Here is a 25091-nt window from a genome sequence, read left to right as displayed (position 1 = left end):
ATACATTTACATTTACACACACACACACACACACACACACACACACACACACACACACACACACACACACACACACACACACACACACACACACACACACACACACACACACACACACACACACACACACACACACACACACACACACACACACCTCAGAGAAAATATCCACGGACTGTTCTATTGTGTTATATTAATTGTTATTGTCTCTGGCGAGTGTGTGAGCTGTGTATGTAGGGAGATGGGTTGTGATAAGAGGGATTTGGCTGTATGAAATAAGGGGAGGTTGAACAGCCAACTGTCACAGCCAAATGTCAGCAGCTCTCTCTCTCTCTCTCTCGCTCACTCTTTCAATTCAAAGGGCTTTATTGGCATGGGAAACATATGTTTATATTTCCAAAGCAAGTGAAATAGATAAAATAGTTGTGCAAATAGTACAAAAGGGAAAATAATTAAACATAAATGTGGGTTGTGTATATGGGTTGTATTTACAATGGTGTTTGTTCTTCACTGGTTGCCCTTTTCGTGTCGCAACAGGTCCCAAATACTGCTGCTGTGATGGCACACTGTGGTATTTCACCCAGTAGATATGGGAGTTGTTTTCAAATTCTTTGTGGGTCTGTGTAATCTAAGGGAAATATGTGTCTCTAATATGGTCATACATTTGGCAGGAGGTTAGGAAGTGGTGGTTAGGAAGTGGCAGTGTGCCTGTCTTCTTTTGAAAGCCATGTCTGCCTACGGCAGCGCCTCTCAATAGCAAGGCTATGCTCACTGATTCTGTATATAGTCAAAGCTTTCCTTAATTTTGGGTCAGTCACAGTGGTCAGGTATTTTGCCACTGTGTACTCTCTGTTTAGGGACATAGCATTCTAGTTTGCTCTGTTTCTTGTTAACTCTTTCCAATGTGTCAAGTAATGATCTTTTTGTTTTCTCACGATTTGGTTGGGTCTAATTGTGTTGCTGTCCTGGGGCTCTGTTTGTGTTTGTGAACAGAGCCCCAGGACCAGCTTGTTTAGGGGACTCTTCTCCAGGTTCCTCTCTCTGTAGGGTGTGCTTGTGTTTGTGAACAGAGCCCCAGGACCAGCTTGCTTAGAGGACTCTTCTCCAGGTTCATCTGTCTGTAGGGTGTGTTTGTGTTTGTGAACAGAGCCCCAGGACCAGCTTGCTTAGGGAACTCTTCTCCAGGTTCATCTCTCTGTAGGGTGTGTTTGTGTTTGTGAACAGAGCCCCAGGACCAGCTTGCTTAGGGGACTCTTCTCCAGGTTCATCTCTCTGTAGGGTGTGTTTGTGTTTGTGAACAGAGCCCCAGGACCAGCTTGCTTAGGGGACTCTTCTCCAGGTTCATCTCTCAGTAGGTGACGGCTTTGTTATGGAAGGTTTGGGAATGGCTTCATTTTGGGTAGTTGTAGAATTTAACAGCTCTTTTCTGGATTTTGTTTATTAGTGGGTATCGGCCTAATTCTGCTCTGCATGCATTGTTTGGTGTTTTACCTTGTAAACAGAGTCTCAATTTGGTGTTTGTCCCATTTTGTGAATTATTGGTTGGTGAGCAGACCCCAGACCTCACAACCATAAAGGGCAATGTGTTCTATAACTGATTCAAGTATTTTTGGTGTGTAAAATTCTATGTTCCTTTTGATGGCATAGAAGGCCCTTCTTGCCTTGTCTCTCAGCTCTTTCACATCTTTGTGGAAGTTACCTGTGGCTATGATGTTTAGGCCAAGGTACATATAGTTTTTTGTGTCCTCTAGGACAATGGTGTCTAGATGGAATTTGTATTTGTGGTCCTGGCAAGTGGACCCTTTTTGGAACACCATTATTTTTGTCTTACTGAGATTTACTGTCAGCACCCAGGTGTGACAGAATCTGTGCAGAACATCTAGGTGTTGCTGTAGGACCTTTAATAGTTGATTCTAAGATTTGTATTTGATCATGTATATGTTTTTGCTGTTTTGTTCTTTATTATGGAGCCAAAACGATTGGAGAAGTGGTTTATCCATACATTTCTGTTTTGGATAGATACTGTAACTCTTCATGTTGTTTGTTTGGTGTGTTCAATTTTTCCCAGAAGTGGTTAGATTTGATGGATTCTTCAATTACATTGAGCTGATTTCTGACGTGCTGTTCCTTCTATTTCCATTGTGCATTTCTGTATTGTTTTCTGATCAGTGTGCGGCTTAGTGGCCATGTGTGTGTGTGTTTGTGTGTGAGACATGCATGGCCGTAAATGTTTGCTTAACAATAGCAACAACAGTAACAATAGCCTCTTCCCTTAACTCATCTCCACTCTTCCCCTCTCCTGCCTCTTCTTCTCCTCCACTCTCCCCCTCTCCTGTCCTCCTCCCAGGCTCTCCCATGGCCAGCGGTACAGGAACCCTCCAGATCTATCTGATAGATGTGAATGACAACGCTCCATCTCTGCTGCCCCGCGAGTCTCAGATCTGTGAGCGCATCAACCGCAACGCCGGCATCAACATAACGGCTGCAGACTCAGACACGGACCCCAACGTGGGACCCTTTGTATTCGAGCTCCCCACCTTCCCCGCCAGCATACGACGCAACTGGACTGTGTCACGTCTCAACGGTGAGGGGACCACCAGATGTAGATTTGGGGGTAGAAGAGGCAGTGCCTAAGAAGGGTTAGAGGCGGTGCCTAAAAAAAGTGTTTAAGTTTAAGTGTTCTGATATTGGATATTAACAGTATGTCTCTCCCCTCCCCTTCCCAGGTGACTATGCCCGGTTGAGTTTGCGGATCCAGTATCTGAAGCCTGGGGTGTATGAGGTGCCTGTGATTGTGAGCGACTCGGGGAACCCTCCTCTCTCCAACAGGTCCATTATAAAGGTCAAGGTGTGTCCGTGTGATGAGAACGGAGACTGCACCCTGGTCGGGGCTGTGGCTGCTGCTGGACTGGGGACTGGAGCCATCATAGCCATACTCATCTGTATCATCATACTGCTCAGTGAGTATACTGACTGGACATCGTCTGTCAGAGTTAATTAGTTTACTCAAGTTCAGTTTTAATTTGAGTGTAGACATTTTTTACGCTGAAAACATCCCAAATACATAATCTATACAGTTAAAAACAACAATGCAATATAAAACAAGTTGACATTCAGGTTAAAGAAAGTGTGCTTTCTCAAAGTACAGTTGAAGTTGGAACCCCCACAACATGATGCTGCCACCCCCGTGCTTCACGGTTAGGATGGTGTTCTTCGGCTTGCAAGCCTCCCCTTTTTCTCCAAACACATAACAATGGTCATTATTGCCAAGCAGTTCTATTTTTGGACATTTCTCCAAAAAGTACGATCTTTATTCACATGTGCAGTTGCAAACCGTATTCTGGCTTTTTTATGGCAGTTTTAGAGCAGTGGCTTCTTCCTTGCTGAGCAGCCTTTCAGGTTATGTCGATATAGGACTCGTTTTACTGTGGATATAGATACTTTTGTACCGGTTTCTCCAGCATCTTCACAAGGTATTTTGCTGTTGTTCTTGGATTGATTTGCAATTTTCGTACATTCATCTCTAGGAGACAGAACGCATCTCCTTACTGAGCGATATGACGGCTGTGTGGTCCCATGGTGTTTATACTTGCGTACTATTGTTTGTACAGATGAACGTGGTACCTTCAGGCGTTTGGAAATTGCTCCCAAGGATGAACCAGACTTGTGGAGGTCTACAATTTTTTTTCTGAGGTCTTGGCTGATTCTTTTTAATTTTACCATGATATCAAGCAAAGAGGCACTGAGTTTGAAGGTAGACATTGAAATACATCCACAGGTACACCTCCAATTGACTCAAATTATGTCAATTTGCCTATCAGAAGCTTCTAAAGCCATGACATAATTTTCTGGAATTTTCCAAGCTGTTTAAAGACACAGTCAACTTAGTGTATGTAAACATCTGACCCACTGGAATTGTGATATAGTGAATTATAAGTGAAATAATCTGTCTGTAAACAATTGTTGGAAAAATTACTTGTGTCATGCACAAAGTAGATGTCCTAACCGACTTGCCAAAACTATAATTTGTTAACAAGAAATTTGTGGAGTGGTTGAAAAACGAGTTTAACCTGTTGCGACAAGCAGTCCCGTATCCGGGATCCTATTTATAGCCTCAAGCTCATTACCATAACGCAACGTTAACTATTCATGTAAATCGCAAATGAAATTAAATAAATATATTTGCTCTCAATCTTAGCCTTTTGTTAACAACACTGTCATCTCAGATTTTCAAAATATGCTTTTGAACCATAGCTAAACACACATTTGTGTAAGAGTATTGATAGCCTAGCATAGCATTAAGCCTAGCATTCAGCATGCAACATTTTCACAAAAACAAGAAAAGCATTCAAATAAAATCATTTACCTTTGAATAACTTCAGATGTTTCAATGAGGAGACTCTCAGTTAGATAGCAAATGTTGAGTTTTTCCAAAAAGATTGTGTAGGACAAATCGCTCCGTTTTGTTCATCACGTTTGGCTACGAAAAAAACCTGTATCCAGGAGTGTAATTATCTCTGCAAGCTCATTAGCATAACGCAACGTTAACTATTCATGAAAATCGCAAATGAAATGAAATAAATATATTAGCTCTCAAGCTTAGCCTTTTGTTAACAACACTGTCATCTCAGATTTTCAAAATATGCTTTTGAACCATTCATTTACCTTTGAAGAACTTCAGATGTTTCAATGAGGAGACTCTCAGTTAGATAGCAAATGTTCAGTTTTTCCAAAAAGATTATTTGTGTAGACAAATCGCTCCATTTTGTTCATCACGTTTGGGTAAGAAAAAACCCGAAAATTAAGTCATTACAACGCAAACGTTTTTCCAAATTAACTCCATAATATCGACAGAAACATGGCAAACGTTGTTTAGAATCAAACCTCAAGGTGTTTTTCACATATCTATTAATGATAAATCATTCGTGGCAGTTTGGTTTCTCCTCTGAAAAAATGGAACTGGCATGGACCTGGAGATTACGCAATAATTTTGACGCAAGACACCGGGCGGACACCTGGTAAATGTAGTCTCTTATGGTCAATCTTCCAATGATATGCCTACAAATACGTCACAATGCTGCAGACACCTTGGGGAAACGACAGAAAGTGCAGGCTCATTCCTGGCGCATTCACAGCCATATAAGGAGACATTGGAACACAGCGCCTTCGGAATCTGGGGCATTTCCTGTATGAAATTTCATCTTGGTTTCGCCTGTAGCATTAGTTCTGGGGCACTCACAGATAATATCTTTGCAGTTTTGGAAACATCAGAGTTTTTTCTTTCCAAAGCTGTCAATTACATGCATAGTCGAGCATCTTTTCGTGACAAAATATCTTGTTTAAAACGGGAACGTTTTTTTATCCAAAAATTAAAAGAGCGCCCCCTATCTCGAAGAACTTAATGATTCCAACCTGAGTGTATGTAAACTTCCGACTTCAACTGTACCTAATTTTAGTTACTTTAGATAAAATCAAGATGTCAATATTCCTGTAATGTTTTTTGTATGAAAAATCTTAAATTTAATCGCAGCAAATCTGAGGATTTTTACTTTTTAGATTTGTGTGTATTGTTATGAATTGTTAGATATTACCGTACAGTTGGAGCTAGGAACACAAGCATTTCGCTACACCTACAATAACATCTGCTAAATACGTGTATGCGAGCAATAACATTTTATTTGATTAACTTTCTAAAAAAATATTTTTAATTTCACAGCCCTAAAACAGACATATCTTCCTTCCTCTCGCTTCCTCTCCCCTCCCCCCTGTAGCTAGAGGTCTTCACCTGTACCCGAATAGCCGAGACTGACCCAAGTGGGTCCGGATCCAGAAGTGTAAAGAATGTCACGGGTCTGGGTCGAATCTGATATGATTGTCAGGGGTCTTGGGTATATGTAAGGCCCCTTACAGATCAGAATGTGACTGCTGCAGTAATCTATGCTGCTGCTCTTGCTTTTCACGAGTGTGGAGTGTGACGGGAGTAGCTTGTTGTTGGCCAATCTTAAGACATCAAAGCGGTACTAGGCTACAGTCATAGAGCCTCCGTGTGTGGCAAAATTAGGAGATATTTAATCAATGGAAGATGGAATTAAAATGATAGAATTAAAAGGAGAAGGATAGGCTACAACGACCAAGAGCCAACAGGTAGGTTGCTAATTAATATTCTAAATTGAGTTGTATTTGTAACTGTAGGATGAAAAAGCGAATGCACTGCAGCCTCAATTAGCCTAGTTAGCTAACGTTAGCTAGCTTAAATAGCATCTCCCCGTTTGATGCAGTCAAGACAGGTACTATGTAATCATATTTTATGATAAATAACCTAGCTATGGCAGCTATTAGTCTACTATAGTTTGAGTCCTCCCTCCCTCCTTCCTTCCTGTTCCCTGTGTCACTCACTCACAGTACAGCCCCTCCCCCGCCTGCTAGAGCTGCACCTCTTTCTCCCTCCTCTCGCACTTGATCACTTCCAGATAATAAAGTATCTTAAATAATGACTTTTCTGCTGCTTCCCTCAGATCAGACCGGACAGGGTCTGGATTTGACCAGGTTTATACGGAACGGGTCTAGTTGTCCTTCAGTCAGTTCGGAACAGGTCTCCCGAGTGGCACAGCGGTCTAAGGCACTATATCTCAGTGCAAGTCTCTGATTTGAATCCAGGCTGCATCACATCCGGCTGTGATTGGGCGTCCCATAGGGCGGCACACAATTGGCCCAGTGTCATCCGGGTTTGGCTGGGGTAGGCCCTCATTGTAAATAAGAATTTGTTCTTAACTGACTTGCCTAGTTGAATAAAAATATATATTTTTTAAGATTTTGCATTTTGGTCCGGTTGGGAAAGCCCCAGGTTCATTTCAGAATGGGTCCAACTTTTTGGACCTATGAAGATCTCTACCTGTAGCTACCACTATCTCTTCCCTACACACAATACATCAGATCCCTCCTTATGATCACATGGTATATTAAACCACCTTTCTTACCAGATGCTGAAGAGGGTAATGATTTGCTGTTCTCTCGGTTGGGCCTTGAAATCAAACATTTACCATGCAGTAAACACAATAGCATACAGGTTGTATTTTAGATGAATGCCTAGCTGGCCACCAGAATGTGTTTTCTCTGAGTGTGTGACCCCATGGGTTTTATTATTGGGTTCTGTCAGACAGTGGTTTTAATGTGGAGTTGTCTTGCTCAGGTGCTGCTGGTGGTTTGTTTTGTGGTGTGTGCTCATGGATCACATTTACATCGTGGGTTTCGCTCTTGTGTATAGTGGTACAGTCCTATGCTCTACAAATGTGTAGAGCTTTTTGTGTGGTTGAGTGTTTTGCAGTCTGTGTTGTTAAAGATGCGTTGGCTGTGTATTTTGCCGTAGGACAATCATGTGGTTTAAGTGTTTTGTTGTAGAAGTGTGTTAATAAAGGATTATTGGCTGAGTGTTTTGCAGTTGAAGGGTATTCTTTAATGTGTGTTCATTGTGTGTTTTGCAGTATTATTGTGTTGTTAGAGGTGTCGTGTGTGTGTTCCAGGTATGGTGCTAGTGTTTGTCCTGTGGATGAAGCGTAGAGAGAAGGAGAGGCAGACCAAACAGCTGCTGATCGACCCAGAGGACGATGTCAGAGATAACATTCTGAAATACGACGAGGAAGGAGGGGGAGAGGAGGACCAGGTACACATGCACACACACACACTCAGAGACACACACACACGGAGAGACTAACACATACAGAGAGACACATACAGAGAGACACACACACACACTCAGAGACACACACACGGAGAGACTAACACATACAGAGAGACACATACAGAGAGACACACACACACGGAGAGACTAACACATACAGAGAGACACATACAGAGAGACACACACACACACTCAGAGACACACACACACGGAGAGACTAACACATACAGAGAGACACATACAGAGAGACACACACACACACACTCAGAGACACACACACACGGAGAGACTAACACATACAGAGAGACACACACACTCAGAGACACACACACACGGAGAGACTAACACATACAGAGAGACACATACAGAGAGACACATACAGAGAGACACACACACACACACACACACACACTCAGAGACACACACACACGTAGAGACTAACACATACAGAGAGACACACACACACACACACTCAGAGACACACACACACGGAGAGACTAACACATACAGAGAGACACATACATAGAGACACATACAGAGAGACACATACACACACTCAGAGACACACACACACGGAGAGACACATACACACGGAGAGACTAACACATACAGAGAGACACATACAGAGAGACACACACACACACTCAGAGACACACACACACGGAGAGACTAACACATACAGAGAGACACATACAGAGAGACACACACACACGGAGAGACACACACACACGGAGAGACTAACACATACAGAGAGACACACACACACGGAGAGACTAACACATACAGAGAGACACATACAGAGAGACACACACACAGATACAGACTTGTAAACATATACATGTATGTTTACAGTATACAGTGCGTTCGGAAAGTATTCAGACCCCTTCACCTTTTCCACATTTTATTAGGTTAGAGCCTTATTGTCACACCCTGACCATAGTTTGCTTTGTATGTTTCTATGTTTTGGTTGGTCAGGGTGTGAGCTGAGTGGGCATTCTATGTTACATGTCTAGTTTGTCTAGTTCTATGTTTGGCCTGATATGGTTCTCAATCAGAGGCAGGTGTTCGTCATTGTCTCTGATTGGGAACCATATTTAGGTAGCCTGTTTGGTGTTGGGTTTTGTGGGTGATTGTCCTTGTTACTGTCTCTGTGTTACTTTGCACCAGTATTAGGCTGTTTTGGTTTTCGTGGTACGTTTATTGTTTTTGTATTTGATTCGTGTTTACTGTGTTTCATTAAACATGAATCTCAATAGCCACGCCGCATTTTGGTCTGACTCTCCTTCATGTCAAGAGAACCGTGACACTTCTAAAATTGCTTAAATTGTTTGTTTTTTGTCATCAATATACACACAATACCTCATAATGACAAAGCAAAGCAGGTTTTTATTAATTTTAGCAAATTAAACTTATGAACAAAATAAAATGAAGATTTACGTACTGTAAGTATTCAGACCCTTTACTCAGTACTTTGTTGAAGCACCTTTGGCAGCAATTATAGCCTCAAGTCTTCTTGGGTATGACGCTACAAGCTTGGGACACATTTATTTGGGGAGTTTCTCCCATTTCTTCTCTGCAGATCCTCTTAAGCTCTGTCAGGTTGGATGGGGAGTGTTGCAGCACAGCTATTTTCAGGTCTCTCCCGAGATGTTAGATCGGGTTCAAGTCCAGGCTCTGGCTGGGCCACTCAAGGACATCCAGAGACTTGTCCCGAAGCCAGTCCAGCATTGTCTTGGCTGTGTGCTTAGGGTCATTGTACTGTTGGCAGGTGAACATTCTCCCCTGTCTGAGAACCTGCTCCAGAGTGCTCAGGATTTCATCAAGTATCTCTCTGTACTCTCTGATCTCTCTCATCTTTACCTCGATCCTGACTGGTCTCCCAGTCGCTGCCGTTGAAAAACACCCCCACAGTATAATGCTGCCACCACCATGCTTCACGTTAGCGGTGGTGCCAGGTTTTCTCCAGACATGACACTAGGCATTCAGGCCAAAGTGTTGAACCTTGGTTTCATCAGACCAGAGAAACTTGTTTCTCATGGTCTGAGTCCTTTAGGTTCCTTTTGGCAAACTCCAAGCAGGCTGTCATGTGCCTTTTAACAAGTAGTGGCCACTCTACCATTCTGTCTGGCCACTCTACCATAAAGGCCTGATTGGTGGAGTGCTGCAGAGATGGTTGTCCTTCTGAAAGATTCTCCCATCTTCACAGAGGAACTCTAGAACTCTGTCAGTGACCATCGGGTTTTTGGTCACTTCCCTGACCAAGGCCCTTCTCCCCCAATTGCTCAGTTTGGCCAAGCGGCCAGCTCTAGGAAGAGTCTTGGTGGTTCCAAACTTCTTCCATTTAGGAATGATGGAGGACACTGTGTTCTTGGGGACGTTCAATGCTTCAGAAATGTCTTGGTACCCTTACCCCAGATCTGAGCCTCTGCACAATCCTGTTTCGGAGCTCTACGGACAATTTCTTTGACCTCATGGCTTGGTTTTTGCTCTAACATGCACTGTAAACTGTGTGACCTTTATATAGACAGGTGTGTGCCTTTCCAAATCATGTTCAATCAATTGAATTTACCACAGGTGGACTCTAATCAAGTTGTAGAAACATATCAAGTATGATCAATGGTAACAGGATGCACCTGAACTCAATTTCGAGTCCCACAGCAAAGGGTCTGAATACTTATGTAAATAAGTTGTATTTTATTTTGTATTTTTATACATGTGAAAACATTTCTCAAATCTTGTTTTTGCTTTGTCATTATGGGGTTTTGTGTGTAGATTACTGAGGATTTTGTTTAATTTAATACATTTTAGAATAAGGCTGTAACGTAGCAAAATGTGTAAAAAGTTGAGTGATCTGAATACGCATATATATATTGCACATACACCCACAAACACAGAGTGCAAGTTAGTTATGTCTTGAGGTTGACTGTATCATCTGTCTGTGTGTGTCTCTGTGCAGGACTATGACCTAAGCCAGCTGCAGCAGCCTGACTCTCTGGAGCACATCATCAGTAAGCCCCTGGGGGTACGGAGGGTGGACGAGCGCCCCATCATCCCTGAGTCCCAGTATCCCATCCGACCTGCCATCCCCCACCCTGGGGATATTGGGGACTTCATCAACGAGGTGAGGGGGGCAACCAGGGGTCACAGTATTGTTTTGTTTATTTCTTTATCAAGATACGGTTTAGTCCGCAGCACTTTTCTACTTGGGATCTGACACAAACACAGACACAATTCCACATACAAGGCATAATGACTAACCTACAATACACAACTACAAAAGACATTGAAATAAAAAATGAAGACATCTGTAAAGATGTGGAGGTGCATTTACTGTGTACCTCCTGATTTCTAAGAAACATTTGATGCACCTTTTGTTTCAGGTAAATGTGTGAGATCTGAGGATGATATTGCATAAATGGTGGCATTTTCTGCGTGCTGTTTGTTTACAGGCTTCAATCCTCTGAGCTAAGGCAACAGTGGAGATGGAGATTACCTGACAGCTGTTATCACACACTCAAACACACACACACATACATGTACGCACACATGCGTGTGTACGTTACCCCAATTTAAACACACTCGTGCAAGAAGGCTTTGACTGACAGGCGCCGTGACAACATGTTCACACTTGAGAAGTATTGGCAGCTGTTCAGCTTTGATCCATTCTGCCTACACACACATATACACACACATATACACACACACACACACACACACACACACACACACACACACACACACACACACACACACACACACACACACACACACACACACACACACACACACACACACACACACACACACACACACACACACACACTAATCTCGCTCCAGCAGTCTGGCAAAACACAAACACATGGTGGCTCGGCTGCCCACTGTATCCTCCTCCTTGGGGATTCTACATCCCTGCCAATGACATCACTCTGTCACTCTCAATATATTGCCTGTATGCCAACATTTCCCATCTCCTCTATGGTGTTTCCTTAGCCTGTGTATGTTATCTTACTGAAAGCCTACCCTCCTCTGTCTCTCTGTAGTACTATACACTAACCTTGCTAATCCTGTTGGCCTTTGCTGTGATGCTTCCTCAGCCTGTGCTCTATTAACATGTAAACAGTCTAACCAGCTCTGCTACGGCGAGTAAAATGGTCAGAGTGAGGTGTTCTCTCATTTGTGTCTGGAAGTAGCTAGCTAGAAATCTAGCTTGGGTGCTTGGTTGGGACAAGCATTGGCAGGCAGGCTGCAGAAGGACGAGTAGGCTACCCCATTGTTTATCAGTGAAATGTTGATGGCCAACTAACTGTACAAGTTTGAGAGGGTTTATCTAATGTTCCTTGGTTATATTTTAGCTCATCTTGCTCTGGCTAGCATTAGTTGTTGACCTTGTTGTTGTTGTTGTGCATAACTGAGGGAGAGAAAGCCTACCCTTTCATGGTAGTTTGATCAATAGCACTGTAAAGTTCCCAAATGTAAGAGGACTCTGTGGGATTTACATATTTGCAGAAATCCATTCAGGTGTATTTTTGTAGCTTTTGGCAAATGCGTTCTAACGATTTAAAGTCGCACTGTTGCAACTGTCTGTAAAAACACAGTCCTGTTCAAAGTGAATGATGGCAGGCCCATGTGGCAAATGACTTGTTTACATAAAGGCCTACTGTAGCTCTGATTGGCTATAGCACACTGGTAGACTCCTGTGTTGGACGAGACAGGTTTTTTTCTGTTTTATTTACTGCAGTGTCTATTAATTGTCCAAACGCACGGCCTCTCTCCCACTCTATATTGCTATAGAATTTTCACAAATGTCTTAGTATATGTACTTCCCAAACATTCTAATAATTTCTGAAAAACTGAAAATGACCAAACCTAAGTGCTCGCTTGTCAGAAAATGTTTTTTAAAAAGTGTCATATTCTTCCTAGGGGTGTATATGAACAGATTTTAATATTGCTAAAATGCTGTCAGTTCCACTTTAACCCCCCTCCCTCCCTACAGGTCAGCCTGTTTACTATTAACTCTCTCCTCTCTCTATCTCCCTCCAGGGTTTGCGGGCGGCAGACAACGACCCCACGGCCCCTCCATATGACTCCCTCCTGGTGTTTGACTACGAGGGCAGTGGCTCCACGGCTGGATCCGTCAGCTCCCTCAACTCCTCCAGCACAGGGGACCAAGACTACGACTACCTCAACGACTGGGGCCCCCGCTTTAAGAAGCTGGCCGATATGTACGGGGGAGGGGAAGATGACTAGGGCCACAGGGGGCCCGGTCAAAGATCAACTTCCCCTATCCACCCTACTCAGCTGGTCTGCCATGCTCTCTATGTCTCTACAACCTTGGGGGGGTCCTCAAATCTCCAACTTTAATACACACCCCACACACACACCAACCAACTGAACTGACCTAGCAACTGACCAATCAATTAAGCAACCGCCATAGTGGACTGTGCAGCAAGGCAGCTTTGGGTCCTACTGTACTGTACTATACTGAGCCCTCTCCTGCTCCAAGGCTGTCTAAGACTGAAATTTATGCTCTCCAGGTTTTTTGGTAGAAGATGGGGTTGGTTACTTTTGTTGTGTTTTTTTATTTTTTTATTATTTTTTATTATCCCTTGCTGTCTTCACTGTCCTTAAAAGCAAGCTATTTTCTGGTGTTGGGAGGCCATTGGCTCCCCATTTCCGCATCAGCCCCCAGCCGTCCCTTTGCAGATAGCCCAAGCTGCATATTGTGTGACGGGGAAGAAAAGAAAGCGAAACACAGAATGTCAATTCTTTCTTCTGCGTGGAAGGCCCTGGTTTAATCTCTCTGAACTTTGAATTCATAGAACAGAAGCACTGTTGTTTAAGAAGTGCCTTCAGTGGTGCGTATTTTGTCTGACTCTCGCTAACTCAGGATTGGTTCCCATTTTCTGGGCTAACGTGGGGCACCGCCCCCTTATAATCCCTCAAATCTGACCTTCACGTCCGACTTCCTGTGTGTCATGTTCATCACCCTGTCATGCAACATGGACAGACATAGGAGAAGTTGCAGAGGGGATTTGCCTTTGGGGGTGAGGGGGTATCAGGAGAGGGAGTGCTCTATACAAAGACATACATTACCAGTCAAAAGAGGGTTTTCTTTTGCTATTTTCTACATTGTAGAATAATAGTGAAGACATAAAAAATATGAGAACACATATGATTTCATGTCGTGCCCAAAAAAGTGCTAAACAAATCAAAATATATTTTATACTTGAGATTCTTCAAAGTAGCCACCCTTTGCCTTGATGACAGGTTTTGAGCGCCAGAGAGGGGAAGAGGGAGCGCCAGAGAGGGGAAGAGGGAGCGCCAGAGAGGAGAAGAGGGAGCGCCAGAGAGGGGAAGAGGGAGCGCCAGAGAGGAGAAGAGGGAGCGCCAGAGAGGAGAAGAGGGAGCGCCAGAGAGGGGAAGAGGGAGCGCCAGAGAGGGGAAGAGGGAGCGCCAGAGAGGGGAAGAGGGAGCGCCAGAGAGGGGAAGAGGGAGCGCCAGAGGAGAAGAGGGAGCGCCAGAGAGGGGAAGAGGGAGCGCCAGAGAGGGGAAGAGGGAGCGCCAGAGAGGAGAAGAGGGAGCGCCAGAGAGGGGAAGAGGGAGCGCCAGAGAGGGGAAGAGGGAGCGCCAGAGAGGGGAAGAGGGAGCGCCAGAGAGGGGAAGAGGGAGCGCCAGAGAGGGGAAGAGGGAGCGCCAGAGAGGGGAAGAGGGAGCGCCAGAGAGGGGAAGAGGGAGCGCCAGAGAGGGGAAGAGGGAGCGCCAGAGAGGGGAAGAGGGAGCGCCAGAGAGGGGAAGAGGGAGCGCCAGAGGAGAAGAGGGAGCGCCAGAGGAGAAGAGGGAGCGCCAGAGAGGAGAAGAGGGAGCGCCAGAGAGGGGAAGAGGGAGCGCCAGAGAGGGGAAGAGGGAGCGCCAGAGAGGGGAAGAGGGAGCGCCAGAGAGGAGAAGAGGGAGCGCCAGAGAGGAGAAGAGGGAGCGCCAGAGAGGAGAAGAGGGAGCGCCAGAGAGGAGAAGAGGGAGCGCCAGAGAGGGGAAGAGGGAGCGCCAGAGAGGGGAAGAGGGAGCGCCAGAGAGGAGAAGAGGGAGCGCCAGAGAGGAGAAGAGGGAGCGCCAGAGAGGAGAAGAGGGAGCGCCAGAGAGGGGAAGAGGGAGCGCCAGAGAGGGGAAGAGGTAGCGCCAGAGAGGGGAAGAGGGAGCGCCAGAGAGGGGAAGAGGGAGCGCCAGAGAGGGGAAGAGGGAGCGCCAGGGAGGGGAAGAGGAGCGCCAGAGAGGAGAAGCGGGAGCGCCAGAGAGGAGAAGAGGGAGCGCCAGAGAGGAGAAGCGGGAGCGCCAGAGAGGAGAAGAGGGAGCGTCAGAGAGGAGAAGCGGGAGCGCCAGAGAGGGGAAGAGGGAGCGCCAGAGGAGAAGAGGGAGCGCCAGAGAGGAGAAGAGGGAGCGCCAGAGAGGAGAAGAGGGAGCGCCAGAGAGGAGAAGAGGGAGCGCCAGAGAGGAGAAGAGGGAGCGCCAGAGAGGAGAAGAGGGAGCGCCAGAGAGGGGAAGAGGGAGCGCCAGAGGAGAAGAGGGAGCGCCAGAGAGGGGAAGAGGGAGCGCCAGAGAGGGGAAGAGGGAGCGCCAGAGAGGAGAAGAGGGAGCGCCAGAGAGGGGAAGAGGGAGCGCCAGAGAGGGGAAGCGGGAGCGCCAGAGAGGAGAAGAGGGAGCGCCAGAGAGGAGAAGCGGGAGCGCCAGAGAGGGGAAGCGGGAGCGCCAGAGAGGAGAAGAGGGAGCGCCAGAGAGGGGAAGAGGGAGCGCCAGAGAGGGGAAGAGGGAGCGCCAGAGAGGGGAAGAGGGAGCGCCAGAGAGGGAAGAGGGAGCGCCAGAGAGGAGAAGAGGGAGCGCCAGAGAGGAGAAGCGGGAGCGCCAGAGAGGAGAGGAGGGAGCGCCAGAGAGGAGAAGCGGGAGCGCCAGAGAGGAGAAGAGGGAGCGTCAGAGAGGAGAAGCGGGAGCGCCAGAGAGGAGAAGAGGGAGCGCCAGAGAGGAGAAGCGGGAGCGCCAGAGAGGAGAAGAGGGAGCGTCAGAGAGGAGAAGCGGGAGCGCCAGAGAGGGGAAGAGGGAGCGCCAGAGGAGAAGAGGGAGCGCCAGAGAGGAGAAGAGGGAGCGCCAGAGAGGAGAAGAGGGAGCGCCAGAGGAGAAGAGGGAGCGCCAGAGAGGAGAAGAGGGAGCGCCAGAGAGGAGAAGAGGGAGCGCCAGAGAGGAGAAGCGGGAGCGCCAGAGAGGGGAAGAGGGAGCGCCAGAGGAGAAGAGGGAGCGCCAGAGAGGGGAAGAGGGAGCGCCAGAGAGGGGAAGAGGGAGCGCCAGAGAGGAGAAGAGGGAGCGCCAGAGGAGAAGAGGGAGCGCCAGAGAGGGGAAGAGGGAGCGCCAGAGAGGGGAAGCGGGAGCGCCAGAGAGGAGAAGAGGGAGCACCAGAGAGGAGAAGCGGGAGCGCCAGAGAGGGGAAGCGGGAGCGCCAGAGAGGAGAAGAGGGAGCGCCAGAGAAGGGAAGAGGGAGCGCCAGAGAGGGGAAGAGGGAGCGCCAGAGAGGGGAAGAGGGAGCGCCAGGGACGGGAAGAGGGAGCGCCAGAGAGGAGAAGCGGGAGCGCCAGAGAGGAGAAGCGGGAGCGCCAGAGAGGAGAAGAGGGAGCGTCAGAGAGGAGAAGCGGGAGCGCCAGAGAGGAGAAGAGGGAGCGCCAGAGGAGAAGAGGGAGCGCCAGAGAGGAGAAGAGGGAGCGCCAGAGAGGGGAAGAGGGAGCGCCAGAGAGGGGAAGCGGGAGCGCCAGAGAGGAGAAGCGGGAGCGCCAGAGAGGAGAAGCGGGAGCGCCAGAGAGGAGAAGAGGGAGCAGGCGTGACAGATGGAGTGCTGCATCAGATGACCTGGCCTCCACAATCACTCACCTCCACAATCAACCAAATCAACCCAATTGAGATGGTTTGGGATGAGGTGGACTGCAGAGTGAAGGAAAAGCAGCTAATAAGTGCTCAGCATATGTGGGAACTCCTTCAAGACTGTTGGAAAAGCATTCCAGGTGAAGCTGGTTGAGAGAATGCCAAGCGTGTGCAAAGCTGTCATCAAGGCAAAGGGTGGCTACTTTGAGGAATCTCAAATGTAAAATATTCCCTACTGTTCAATGGTGTGGGGTCCTTGTTTTTAATAATAACATCAAATTGATCAGAAATACAGTGTAGACATTGTTAATGTTGTAAATGGCTATTGTAGTTGGAAACAGCAGATTCTTTATGGAATATCTACATAGGCGTACAGAGGCCCATTATCAGCTACCATCACCACTGTGTTCCAATGGCCAATGGGGCGGCAGCATAGCCTAGTGGTTAGAGCGTTGGACTAGTAACCGGAAGGTTGCGAGTTCAAACCCCCGAGCTGACAAGGTACAAATCTGTCGTTCTGCCCACTGTTCCTAGGCCGTCATTGAAAATAAGAATGTGATCTTAACTGAGGTTAAAGAAAGGTAAAAAAATTTAAATGGCACGTTGTGTACTTAGCTAATCCAAGTCTATCATTTTAAAAGGCTAATTGATCATTAGAAAACACTTTTGCAATTATGTTAGCACAGCTGAAAACTGCATCAGCATTTGTGGTTTCGATTACAGACTCAAAATGGCCAGAAACAAAGAACTTTCTTCTGAAACTTGTCAGTCTATTCTTGTTCTGAGAAATGAAGGCTATTTCATTTGAGAAATTGCCAAGAAACTAAAGATCTTGTACAATGCTGTGTACTACTCAGAACAGCGCAAACGTGCTCTAACCAGAATAGAAAGAGGAGTGGGAGGCCCCGGTGCACAACTGAGCAAGAGGACAAGTACATTAGTGTCAAGTTTGAGAAAAAGATGCCTCACAAGTCCCTAATGGCAGCTTCATTAAATAGTACCTGCAAAACACCAGTCTCAACGTCAACAGTGATGCTGCTGATGCTCCAGATAATCAACTAGTCTAAAGAAGGCCAGTTTTATTGCTTCTTAAACAGGACAACAGTTTTCAGCTCTGCCAACATAATTGCAAAAGGGTTTTCTAATGATAAATTCGTTTTTTAAAATGATAAACTTGGATTAGCTAACACAACATGCCATTGGAACACAGGAGTGGTGGTTGCTGATAATGGGCCTCTGTACACCTTTGTAGATATTCCATTAAAAATCAGCCATTTCCATCTACAGTAGTCATTTACAACATTAACAATGTCTACACTGTATTTCTGATCAATTTGATGTTATGTTAATAGATTAAAAAAAATATGCTTTTCTTTCAAAAACAAGGACAATTCTAAGTGACCCCAGACTTTGAACGGAAGTGTATTTTGATTTGTTTAACACTTTTTTTGGTTACTGCATGATTCAATATGTGTTATTTCATAGTTGACAAATCAATGTAGAAAATAGTAGAAGTAAAAAAAAAACTTGAACGAGCACGCGTGTCCAGACTTTGACTGGTACTGTATCTCTCCTTAGTCGAAGGACAATTATTTTATTTCCTTCAAGTCTGAGGTCCTGATAAAAAGCCATCGTCGGTGTCATAATAGGAATCTTCACACAGATACAGGATTGTCTTTAGACAACATGTATTTACTGTATTCAAACCATTAGTCATTGCGGCTTTAAAAGCAGTTGAGTTTGGATGGCTTTGTGACTGCTTTTTGAGTTCACATTACTTTGCTCTTTTAACTGAATGAGGCTGGGAAAAGAGGGAAAGTGTGAAATGTGAAAGGAAGTAATCCATAGTAGGACGAAGGATGAAGGTGTGTTGTATGGTTCTGTCCACTGTTTCCAAATGTTATTAACATAGACCAACCAGACCACAAGATCACTATGTGTTGAGATAAACTATACAAATTGTAAAAAGAAAAAGGGTGTGAAACTAAATATTTTTGAAGTATTCGTAAACGTCAAACCGTTTGTGCTCCATGTCCTCTTGCACTGCTGGCAGAGAAGACAAGGTGTGAGACACAAAGTTTCAAGCGTCGACTATTGTGCTGATTCACTGTTGTGTCCTGACACACTTTTAATATACAATCTCTGATGCTGGTCCCTGTCGCAGCAACAACAACAGAGAGAGAGAGAGAGAGAGAACTGAGATTCTGTCAGGGACTCCCCTCAGACATTTTGATTCATGTCATTTTGGTGCGAGAGGTTTCGAAAAACAAGTTGGGGAAAATCTCTCAAACTTTTTGGAAAGAGAGAAAGAAAATAACTGCACCTTTCCAAAGCAGTGTTTAGTAGTGCTAAATCTGTCATAAGATGTTGGTATTGAGGAACGGCCATTTTATTGTATTTTATGAAAACACCACTACCCATGCATCATCCTATGATACAGTACATTTGCCCAATGTCATTCAATGTCATTCCAGTTGAGATTTACACTTGAGAGGAATGTGCTTTCTACATACGTGCATTCTCTCTTTTTCTCTCCCTCCTCTCTATCTCTCTCTCTAATAGTAGATTTCATAGGGATTGGGCGAGGTTATGTATTTAATCCATCCTCCAGTTCTCCTCATAATTAAGAGGATGCTGGATTCCTCCAGGTAATCTCCTTGACGAAGAGAGAGAGAGCTCTAAACTCCTAGATAAGATGTGAGGAGAGGATGACTCAGCCTCCCATGCTCTTCCTCCCAGCTCCCCCTTCACTATCAGGTTATTTCCATTTACACTGCACCCAGTATCTCTCCCTCACGTCTCCCTTTGGAGAAAAAATATATGTACAGTATGCCTTACACAGAGAGGGGAGGAAGGGCACTGGAAGAAAGTAGAAGTCTCTGAAAGGGGACAAGGTCATGTAGGTTATTGGGGGGTGTTATTATAACTGAATAACAATGAGCCCTCAGAGTGTAGGTAGACCCTGATACCCTGTGGTGGCTACAGGGTATCAGTGAGAATGACCTTTGACCACCCTCTGATCCTACTGTGTGCCCACAATGCCTCTGGGTGACAGAAGCAGAAACAGGAAGCAGTGTTTAGGCTTTCCACCTCACCTCTCGCCATCACAAAGTAGGATTAGTGCTTCTTTCTCCACTAGAACGTCGCTCAGCTCAATGCACACACATGCTCACTTACGTGCACGCACACATAAGCACATACACACATTACACAGCTGTTGCTGTTCGCGATTTATGATTATCTCTTTTTACATAGAAATGTTGTACATATACTTTTTTTTATACATTTAGTTGTTTTTCACTTTCGCTCTCTTTATATTCTTCACCCTGTATTTTGTTGTCTTTGTTGTTGGACGAGTAGCCTACCGAGCCTGCTTCAAATTAGCATAAAAGCCATTTGCGTTCACTGAAGATTCTAAGAGACTTGTACGGTCACAGCCATACTTGTTTATGTGTCGCTGTTCAAGATTGACTTCATTATTCCATTACAAGACATCCTGCTGTACATATTTACACTCACCTTCTCTGGGCATCATCCTACATGTCATCCATATAGATGAGGCCTACTTGCTTTGCTCTAGCCCCATTAGAGACAGTAGAGACTGTATTCAGATATACACCTACCATGGGGGCAGCAAACCAAGAGGAGATAGATCCAGGCACTTCATGGTCCCACCTTGCATAATGCTGCTGTCATAAGCACTACATAGCATCATCAAGTGAATGGCCTAATGCCTGTCATAGTGTCTCATTACCACGGCTAGGAGTTATTTGGGGGACAAAGGAAGCCGTGCCATTCCAACACTATGAGAGGGAAGCCAGGGATGGGTTAAATGAAGGTTTTGGGGAAATGAAGGGTTGAATTGGAGGATTAAAAGTTGGACATGTAAATATGCAAAGGTGGTTAGGTTAAATGGATGCGATTGATGTGACAATGACACACAGGGGAACTGGGATCAGGATGTATGGATTTGCGCATCCACGCTTCAGTTTGACATATTGAAGATAGAGTACGCGGGAGGCTTAAGGTGTGCAAATAAATTCCTTGAGTCAAAGCTTGGGGTGAATGATATAGTGGGAGGAACGCAGTATGTTTAGCTATTGCAGATGTATTTCAGACCTGCTATGTAGTATCTGTATGTACTAGTTACCCCCTTTACCATGAGCCCTGCATACAAACAGTCACTCTATCTGTCCCTGTCTGTCTGCCTGTCCCTAGAGGGAAGTGGCCATCTTCTTTCAGAGTGGTGTTAGCCTTTGAACCCTCACTGAAGGCCACTGATCCTGACAGCGCTCACCAACCCATGGAGTGTACTGCACACTATTCAACTGCAGGAGACTCCAAAAGGAGTGAGGTTACAGTGTTAGACATAGCCTTTGCTATCACCAGGCCTGCACCGAAACATGACAGTATTTGAGTCTCTCAAATGGCACCCTATTCCCCATGTCGTGCACTACTGTGGTTGAAGGTAGTGCAGTATATGGGGAATAGGGTGTGATTTGAGATACAGCCAGTGTCGTATTAGAGTGGTCTTGATGTTGCTCACGTCTGAGTGTACATAATGTAGTAATTGCTTAAAGCTAAACGGATCAAGTTAGGCAAAATATAACTGTACAATTGGAGCTTTTTTGCATGTGTCTTTTTATAATGGGACTGAAGAAGAATTCTATGACGGTTATCATAAAGATCATTTAAAACATGTAGCAGCCCGCATGACCGAGGTTGCTGTCCAGAAGGACGTCTGGTGTGTAACATACTCACATACACTTAAGTAAATCAAATACAAAAATACACAAAAAAACACAAAATGCTTTTAAAAAAAAAATTGCACAGTTATCAAGTTAAAATACTTTTTTTTGTAAACTGTCAACAGCACAAGTATTTTGTAATGTTGTTTGTACCATTTTGTATGAAAAAAAGGGAAAAAGGGAAAGAGTCCGTCGTTTTAAGCGTGTGTTTCTAGTGCCACTGCAATCTTGGTTTCCAAATACAGTAACAGTACATATACAGCCTCGCAGATAAACCTTGTAATATAGGAATTGAGCTGGCAAATCCATGTCAGAGCCCCTGTGTTATAAATAAAGTTTCCCCTCCTTATACAAACACTGCTTCCTGTCTCCACATTCTCTTCCTGTTTTGCATGTAAAGTTGTTGATGATGATGATGATTATGAACAAAGACACAGATTATGTTACTATTTTCAAATACTTTCAATGTGTTTGATCCCAGTTTAGTTCTGTTTCAAATTAACTCCAGCAATGGTTTCTTTTTCGAGACACAATTGATCATCTATCTATAAGCGAACAAAAACCAAGCGATAACGAACAGCAAACACTCGCCTATAAGCATAACGTGTGCTCAAGCTTTTTTCACCTCCATATTGGTAAAACATATTCTCATTTGTTATGACCATTTCTGCTGTTTACTATTCCAGTTAACTCACCTATGTTTGAGACAGTTTATCAACTCACTGAGATGTGTCTCCATCTCCCAGCCTTTAGCATCAGGGGAGCACAGATTGAACCTGAGGGTAGTTATGTGATTTGGTAACTGCATTTGATTATGGCCCCGGAAAGGCAGAATGCAATTTGATGGGAGGCCCCTAGCCTCGTATAGAGTAACACTCACCTTGATAGAGTGAGCGTGCAAACTGCATGATAACTGGATTACAAGAACCCATCAGCCAAGACCCAGACTAGGGGGCGTCTTGTGTGTGTGTGTGTGTGTGTGTGTGTGTGTGTGTGTGTGTGTGTGTGTGTGTGTGTGTGTGTGTGTGTGTGTGTGTGTGTGTGTGTGTGTGTGTGTGTGTGTGTGTGTGTGTGTGTGTGTGTGTGTGTGTGTGTGTGTGTGTGTGTGTGTGTGTGTGTGTGGGTGGCCTGGATTTCCAACGACCTTGATCAAAATGCTATCAATCCTCATGTTTTCAGGCAGAGGACTGATTCCGAGGCTCACTGGGGGAAAAAACACTCACTCAAACACATGCGCAAACACACACACACACACACACACACAAGCATGCACATACACACCCAGGGTACAGCAGGGAATTTCTACTGGGGAATTACTCCGCTTTCACTTCTATGGTACAATACAACTCTATTGGTGATCCACTGAAGACAGTCTGACTTCAAAGTTAAACTTAATGTTAAATGTTATGATTTATTTCACTAATACAACAATGAACAATGAACAAATCAATTAACAAACAACTGCGAACAATGAACAATGAACAAATCAATTAACTGCATTTGTCTTCTCTCTCCCTGAGCTTTTACAAGGTGTGGGAATGGAGTCTGTACCAACTGCAGCTGATGCTATAAAAATAGGAATAATGCCAATATGCTAATACATGGCAAGATGTGTGTAGATTGTATTTTCCTAGGGGTCTATTCGTATTGCGAAAGTTCAGAGTTACAGCGTGATTGACATTTAAAGGCAATGTTCCCGCAATCTGTAATGCTTCAATGATACAGATTGAATAGAGCCCCCTAATGTGCTGCGCAACGCTTGATTTATACGCTGCAGCTTAAGGTTGTGTTACCATAATAACCTCCTCGCCACTCAATTGCAATCATTGATATATAGTTACTGTGGTCCAGATAACACAATAGTAAATTGTAGACTGGCAAAAGTATGGACAAACAAACAGCTTTGAAAGAAAACAGAAGATCAGTTTGAGAGAGCAGACTCCCCACCCAGATGAGGAGAGGAGACAGATAGCGGGCGCTGAGATGGACCTCCAGCAGTACTGTTACCAGGGCAGGTCAATGAAACAGCAGCTCCTCCACATCGATTGGCCTGTCACTGGACATCAATGCACAAGCAGACAGAATATCCCCCACCGGAGCCAGTCCAAGTTCCAGACACACACACACACACACGCGCGCGCGCGCACGCACGCACGCACGCACGCACGCGCACACACACACACACACACACACTCTCACAATGCCCTCCATCAATACCGCATCCACGGTGAGAATCTGCAGGAAGCCTGATCTATTTGAATCAATCACCTGCTCTCTGACACACAGACATGCTCATCTGGAATAAGGACACGGTGAGGCAGAGAGACCGAGGGCGGAGGACGATTGTTAAAGAGAGAGAAAACAGAGGGGTGCAGTTAAAAGGAGTTGTACTCAGCAGTTAAATGTCAAGGTTGACAGGATGAGGCAGTATAGATTAACCCAGCCAGGTAGCCTATGGTTATCTGGAACAAACCATGCTGCTACATTTTGACTCATTATGGATTCATAGAAGTAGGTTGTCTAGGATCATATTGATCAAATGAAGCAGCGTTTTTCTTGTCATATGTGTTGTGATATTTGCATTGTTTGCTCTATAACCTGTTCATTTAAATGCCTTGCCACTGTGATATGTTGGCCTGAGGCCGAGGCAATAAGAAGACACAGTGGCAGAATAAATTCAACCAGACCTTTATTTCATCACAAAACCAGAGAGCAACATCTGTCCGGTGGAGTCCACAAAGCATAATGCATGTGATAAACAGTTCCATAACCTACAGCATCGTCAAGCAAGTAAATGTTCCGGATACTTTTGGACTACTAACAACTATTGATTTAGAACAACTGCAAGTCACAAAGAAAACAGGAGCTGCCTCCACAATTCCAGCACCATTTCAACTTCAACATTTCAACATCATCAACTAAAATATGGCAAAAACTATTTTGTCCAATCAATGTAAGCTGAATATGATGTGGCTGTCCATGGTTCTGATTTCTGTGTGTGTGTGTTCGAACGTATGTGTCCCCCCTATCTTTATGTGCAAGTAGAAATTACACGTTGACTCACCCTACTTGTAGAGAAACGCCAATGCCATCCTCCTCTCTTTCATGTTGACGAAACGGTCTATGACTGTCATATAGTACACGGTTTTCGTTTTTGTTGTTTGTCCTAGGCCACCTGGCTAAAATGCTTGCTTGCTAGCTGAACTTCCTTTCATGGGCAACGATGAGCCAGCTAGTTGCTGCCATTAGCCTACTACATGATACATCTAGCTACATATTGAACTTCCATCCTCCCAGGCCAGGGCTAAAATGTATGGTTGAATCCGAATCAGAGAATTAAAACAAAGTCCAAATCCCTATCTCCATCTATGGCTAATTTAAGAAAGGGCCAATTTCAGTTAGGCTAGCTATACACAGGAGGACAATGACACAATGAGATGCAACAATTCAAGTTTTTCTGGCAATGACGTTTTGCTTTGATCTGATGTGATTGGTGTGAAGCCAAATCCAAAATGGCTTCCCTTGATACAGTTTTTTGGTGCACCAAGACCATTCACAGTTGAGCTCACTCAGTTTACCTCAATGCTGATTGGCTATTTATTTTATTTTTTTATTATCAAGTGAGGCTAAATGCTCGCTGGCTTCCCTTACATTCAATGCTATGGGTTTCATGACTTGGGATGAGACATAGATAAAGACACTTGAGGTAAATGGTTCAAGTCTCAGAGATTTATTGAATATACACTGGCAGGACAAAGGCAGGTCGAGGA

At 45.0% G+C, this 25091-nt stretch overlaps 1 protein-coding gene across 1 annotated transcript in view; it reads left to right on the top strand.

The window, feature by feature from the left end:
- Positions 1-14339, top strand: part of LOC118360283 (cadherin-4-like) — a 636928-nt gene extending 622589 nt beyond the window's left edge. The window contains exons 13-17 of the mRNA XM_052482021.1: positions 2348-2584; positions 2727-2960; positions 7521-7660; positions 10635-10799; positions 12719-14339. Coding sequence (XP_052337981.1) covers positions 2348-2584; positions 2727-2960; positions 7521-7660; positions 10635-10799; positions 12719-12925 — 983 coding nt within the window. The 3' untranslated portion in view covers positions 12926-14339. The remainder of the gene's footprint in view (positions 1-2347; positions 2585-2726; positions 2961-7520; positions 7661-10634; positions 10800-12718) is intronic.
- The last annotated feature ends 10752 nt before the right edge of the window (positions 14340-25091 follow it).

Source organism: Oncorhynchus keta, chromosome 27, assembly GCF_023373465.1.
Source record: "Oncorhynchus keta strain PuntledgeMale-10-30-2019 chromosome 27, Oket_V2, whole genome shotgun sequence".
NCBI classification, from domain to species: Eukaryota; Metazoa; Chordata; class Actinopteri; order Salmoniformes; family Salmonidae; genus Oncorhynchus; species Oncorhynchus keta.
Note: the sequence above shows the minus strand (reverse complement) of the source record. Positions and strands in the feature narration are given on the sequence as shown.